The 6,494-nt window shown below is 44.0% G+C and overlaps 1 protein-coding gene across 1 annotated transcript in view; it reads left to right on the top strand.

Moving 5' to 3' along the window:
* Nucleotides 1–244: 244 nt before the first annotated feature.
* The window catches only part of glmp (glycosylated lysosomal membrane protein), a 21,842-nt gene continuing 15,592 nt past the window's right edge, over nt 245–6,494 (top strand). Inside the window, exons 1-2 of the mRNA XM_063014671.1 lie at nt 245–371; nt 1,925–2,197. Of these exons, the coding sequence (XP_062870741.1) occupies nt 255–371; nt 1,925–2,197 (390 nt within the window). The 5' untranslated portion in view covers nt 245–254. The remainder of the gene's footprint in view (nt 372–1,924; nt 2,198–6,494) is intronic.

A 6,494-nucleotide genomic window follows, 5' to 3' on the forward strand; every position in this document is an offset into this window, starting at 1 on the left:
TTATTATGATTTATTATTATGATTATTATGATTATTATTGTTGTTGTTATTATGATTATTATATTATTATTAATGTTGTTATTATTATTATGATTATTATTATTTTTAAATATTATTATTATCATTTTGGACTTTTACTGTACACACGTGGACTTGTGTGTTAACCAAACCGAGCTTGATCATGTGACCTGAGCTTGATCACGTGACCGGGCAGTGATCATGTGAGTGACTTGTTGATGGAGCAGTAGATCAGGATGGTTCCTTCTCTTCCACACATGAAAGTTCTCTTATTTCTATTTTTATTTCTATTTTTTTATCTCTCTGATGGTGTAAATGGATTTTTGTGGAGTAAAGAATCGTACAGGCGGAAGGTAAAGTTACATTAGTTATAATTCTGCTTTATTGTTTATAAAACTCTATGAAAGTGCGGCGTGTTCACGGTGTTCCGCACACTTATTCTGTTCTAATATTTATATTCGATTTAAATAGACGAATGATTAAATAATTGCAACAACATGATACATTACATTGTGTTTATTCTGTAAACAATAAAGAGAGGAAGTTTTAATGGGAATAATGATAAACTCGGTGATATAACCTCAGTGTACGGAAGACTGTGATTGTTCTGTAACTGTGATCCGTACACTGAGTCTGTCATTATTCAGTGTAGTTATATATATATATATATACACACACACATATAACTACAGTAATATATATATATAACTATAACAATACATACAATATCTCTTACAGGAACGAAAGCAGAAGTGTGTGTGTGTTTCAGTTCCTGATTTCATTACTGATACTGATATACATGTATATATATATATATGTATTACTGTAGTTATATGTATTGTTGTTGTTATATATATTATATTTATTGTGTATATATATATATGTATTACTGTAGTTATATGTATTGTTGTAGATATATATATATATATATTATATTTATTGTGTATATATATATATGTATTACTGTAGTTATATGTATTGTTGTAGATATATATATATATATATTATATTTATTGTGTATATATATATATGTATTACTGTAGTTATATGTATTGTTGTAGATATATATATATATATTATATTTATTGTGTATATATATATATATATGTATTACTGTAGTTATATGTATTGTTGTAGATATATATATATATATATTATATTTATTGTGTATATATATATATGTATTACTGTAGTTATATGTATTGTTGTAGATATATATATATATATATTATATTTATTGTGTATATATATATATGTATTACTGTAGTTATATGTATTGTTGTAGATATATATATATATATATTATATTTATTGTGTATATATATATATGTATTACTGTAGTTATATGTATTGTTGTAGATATATATATATATATTATATTTATTGTGTATATATATATATGTATTACTGTAGTTATATGTATTGTTGTAGATATATATATATATTATATTTATTGTGTATATATATATATATATATATATGTATTACTGTAGTTATATGTATTGTTGTAGTTATATATATATATATTATATTTATTGTGTATATATATATATATATATGTATTACTGTAGTTATATGTATTGTTGTAGATATATATATATATATTATATTTATTGTGTATATATATATATATGTATTACTGTAGTTATATGTATTGTTGTAGTTATATATATATATATTATATTTATTGTGTATATATATATATATGTATTACTGTAGTTATATGTATTGTTGTAGTTATATATATATATATTATATTTATTGTGTATATATATATATATGTATTACTGTAGTTATATGTATTGTTGTAGATATATATATATATATTATATTTATTGTGTATATATATATAGTTGAGCTTTATAACGAGACCTCCCCCATCACCCCCCTCACTTCTCCTCCTCAGGTGTCTCTGGAGCTGAACCCTGGGTTGGACCCCGGCACAGTGCTGCCCCCCGGTGTGTCGCTGCTGCACGCGCGGGCTCTGGGTACCGACGACACCCTGCACTTTGTGCTGTGCAGTGGGGGGGCGCCGGCGCTGCTGCTCGTCCACACCGACTCCAACCATTCGGTCCTGAACGTGAACTGGACCGCTTACATCAGCAAGCACAACGTGGCCAGTGTGAAGGTCCTACCAGAGAGTACTGTCCAGTACAGCAGTGCACTCGTCCTGACTCGGGTACGTCTCACTCTCAGTACTGTCTCACTCTCAGTACCGTCTCACTCTCACTACTGTCTCACTCTCACTACTGTCTCACTCTCATTACTGTCCAGTACAGCAGTGCACTCGTCCTGACTCGGGTACGTCTCACTCTCAGTACTGTCTCACTCTCAGTACTGTCTCACTCTCACTACTGTCTCACTCTCAGTACTGTCCAGTACAGCAGTGCACTCGTCCTGACTCGGGTACGTCTCACTCTCAGTACTGTCTCACTCTCAGTACCGTCTCACTCTCACTACTGTCTCACTCTCACTACTGTCTCACTCTCATTACTGTCCAGTACAGCAGTGCACTCGTCCTGACTCGGGTACGTCTCACTCTCAGTACTGTCTCACTCTCACTACTGTCTCACTCTCATTACTGTCCAGTACAGCAGTGCACTCGTCCTGACTCGGGTACGTCTCACTCTCAGTGCTGTCTTACTCTCACTACTGTCTCACTCTCACTACTGTCCAGTACAGCAGTGCACTCGTCCTGACTCGGGTACGTCTCACTCTCAGTACTGTCTCACTCTGTGCTGTCTCACTCTCACTACTGTCTCACTCTCACTACTGTCTCACTCTCACTACTGTCCAGTTCAGCAGTGCACTCGTCCTGACTCGGGTACGTCTCACTCTCACTACTGTCTCACTCTCAGTACTGTCTCACTCTCAGTACTGTCTCACTCTCACTACTGTCTCACTCTCACTACTGTCCAATACAGCAGTACACTTGTCCTGACTCGGGTACGTCTCACTCTCAGTACTGTCTCACTCTCACTACTGTCTCACTCTCACTACTGTCCAGTACAGCAGTGCACTCGTCCTGACTCTGGTACGTTTCACTCTCAGTACTGTCCCACTCTCAGTACTGTCCAGTACAGCAGTGCACTCGTCCTGACTCGGGTACGTCTCACTCTCAGTGCTGTCTCACTCTCAGTACTGTCTCACTCTCAGTACTGTCTCACTCTCACTACTGTCCAGTACAGCAGTGCACTCGTCCTGACTCGGGTACGTCTCACTCTCAGTACTGTCTCACTTTCAGTACTGTCCCACTCTCAGTACTGTCCAGTACAGCAGTGCACTCGTCCTGACTCGGGTACGTCTCACTCTCAGTGCTGTCTCACTCTCACTACTGTCCAGTACAGCAGTGCACTCGTCCTGACTCGGGTACGTCTCACTCTGAGTGCTGTCTCACTCTCACTACTGTCTCACTCTGTGCTGTCTCACTCTCACTACTGTCCAGTACAGCAGTGCACTCGTCCTGACTCGGGTACGTCTCACTCTGTGCTGTCTCACTCTCACTACTGTCCAGTACAGCAGTGCACTCGTCCTGACTCGGGTACGTCTCACTCTCAGTACTGTCTCACTCTCAGTGCTGTCTCACTCTCACTACTGTCCAGTACAGCAGTGCACTCGTCCTGACTCGGGTACGTCTCACTCTCAGTGCTGTCTCACTCTCACTACTGTCCAGTACAGCAGTGCACTCGTCCTGACTCGGGTACGTCTCACTCTCAGTGCTGTCTCACTCTCACTACTGTCTCACTCTGTGCTGTCTCACTCTCACTACTGTCCAGTACAGCAGTGCACTCGTCCTGACTCGGGTACGTCTCACTCTCGGTGCTGTCTCACTCTCACTACTGTCTCACTCTCACTACTGTCCAGTACAGCAGTGCACTCGTCCTGACTCGGGTACGTCTCACTCTCAGTACTGTCTCACTCTCACTACTGTCTCACTCTCACTACTGTCCAGTTCAGCAGTGCACTCGTCCTGATTCGGGAACGTCTCACTCTCAGTGCTGTCTCACTCTCACTACTGTCCAGTACAGCAGTGCACTCGTCCTGACTCGGGTACGTCTCACTCTCAGTGCTGTCTCACTCTCACTACTGTCTCACTCTCAGTACTGTCCAGTACAGCAGTGCACTCGTCCTGACTCGGGTACGTCTCACTCTCAGTACTGTCTCACTCTCACTACTGTCCAGTACAGCAGTGCACTCGTCCTGACTCGGGTACGTCTCACTCTCAGTGCTGTCTCACTCTCACTACTGTCTCACTCTCAGTACTGTCCAGTACAGCAGTGCACTCGTCCTGACTCGGGTACGTCTCACTCTCAGTACTGTCTCACTCTCACTACTGTCCAGTACAGCAGTGCACTCGTCCTGACTCGGGTACGTCTCACTCTCAGTGCTGTCTCACTCTCACTACTGTCCAGTACAGCAGTGCACTCGTCCTGACTCGGGTACGTCTCACTCTCAGTGCTGTCTCACTCTCACTACTGTCCAGTACAGCAGTGCACTCGTCCTGACTCGGGTACGTCTCACTCTGAGTGCTGTCTCACTCTCACTACTGTCTCACTCTGTGCTGTCTCACTCTCACTACTGTCCAGTACAGCAGTGCACTCGTCCTGACTCGGGTACGTCTCACTCTGTGCTGTCTCACTCTCACTACTGTCCAGTACAGCAGTGCACTCGTCCTGACTCGGGTACGTCTCACTCTCAGTACTGTCTCACTCTCAGTGCTGTCTCACTCTCACTACTGTCCAGTACAGCAGTGCACTCGTCCTGACTCGGGTACGTCTCACTCTCAGTGCTGTCTCACTCTCACTACTGTCCAGTACAGCAGTGCACTCGTCCTGACTCGGGTACGTCTCACTCTCAGTGCTGTCTCACTCTCACTACTGTCTCACTCTGTGCTGTCTCACTCTCACTACTGTCCAGTACAGCAGTGCACTCGTCCTGACTCTGGTACGTCTCACTCTCAGTACTGTCTCACTTTCAGTACTGTCCCACTCTCAGTACTGTCCAGTACAGCAGTGCACTCGTCCTGACTCGGGTACGTCTCACTCTCAGTGCTGTCTCACTCTCAGTACTGTCTCACTCTCACTACTGTCTCACTCTCACTACTGTCCAGTACAGCAGTGCACTCGTCCTGACTCGGGTACGTCTCACTCTCAGTACTGTCTCACTCTCAGTACTGTCTCACTCTCAGTACTGTCTCACTCTCACTACTGTCCAGTTCAGCAGTGCACTCGTCCTGACTCGGGTACGTCTCACTCTCACTACTGTCCAGTACAGCAGTGCACTCGTCCTGACTCGGGTACATCTCACTCTCAGTACTGTCTCACTCTCAGTACTGTCTCACTCTCAGTACTGTCTCACTCTCACTACTGTCCAGTTCAGCAGTGCACTCGTCCTGACTCGGGTACGTCTCACTCTCAGTACTGTCTCACTCTCAGTACTGTCCAGTACAGCAGTGCACTCGTCCTGACTCGGGTACGTCTCACTCTCAGTACTATCTCACTCTCACTACTGTCTCACTCTCACTACTGTCCAGTACAGCAGTGCACTCGTCCTGACTCGGGTACGTCTCACTCTCAGTACTGTCTCACTCTCACTACTGTCTCACTCTCACTACTGTCTCACTCTCACTACTGTCCAGTACAGCAGTGCACTCGTCCTGACTCGGGTACGTCTCACTCTCAGTACTGTCTCACTCTCACTGCTGTCTCACTCTCACTACTGTCTCACTCTCACTACTGTCCAGTACAGCAGTGCACTCGTCCTGACTCGAGTACGTCTCACTCTCAGTACTGTCTCACTCTCACTACTGTCCAGTACAGCAGTGCACTCGTCCTGACTCGGGTACGTCTCACTCTCAGTACTGTCTCACACTCAGTGCTGTCTCACTCTCACTACTGTCCAGTACAGCAGTGCACTCGTCCTGACTCGAGTACGTCCCACTCTCAGTACTGTCTCACTCTCACTACTGTCCAGTACAGCAGTGCACTCGTCCTGACTCGGGTACGTCTCACTCTCAGTACTGTCTCACTCTCAGTACTGTCCAGTACAGCAGTGCACTCGTCCTGACTCGGGTACGTCTCACTCTCAGTACTGTCTCACTCTCAGTACTGTCCAGTACAGCAGTGCACTCGTCCTGACTCGGGTACGTCTCACTCTCAGTACTGTCTCACTCTCAGTACTGTCCAGTACAGCAGTGCACTCGTCCTGACTCGGGTACGTCTCACTCTCAGTACTGTCTCACTCTCACTACTGTCCAGTACAGCAGTGCACTCGTCCTGACTCGGGTACGTCTCACTCTCGGTGCTGTCTCACTCTCACTACTGTCTCACTCTCACTACTGTCCAGTACAGCAGTGCACTCGTCCTGACTCGGGTACGTCTCACTCTCAGTACTGTCTCACTCTCACTACTGTCTCACTCTCACTACTGTCCAGTTCAGCAGTGCACTCGTCCTGATTCGGGAACGTCTCACTCTCA

Source organism: Trichomycterus rosablanca, chromosome 1, assembly GCF_030014385.1.
Source record: "Trichomycterus rosablanca isolate fTriRos1 chromosome 1, fTriRos1.hap1, whole genome shotgun sequence".
Classification (NCBI taxonomy): domain Eukaryota; kingdom Metazoa; phylum Chordata; class Actinopteri; order Siluriformes; family Trichomycteridae; genus Trichomycterus; species Trichomycterus rosablanca.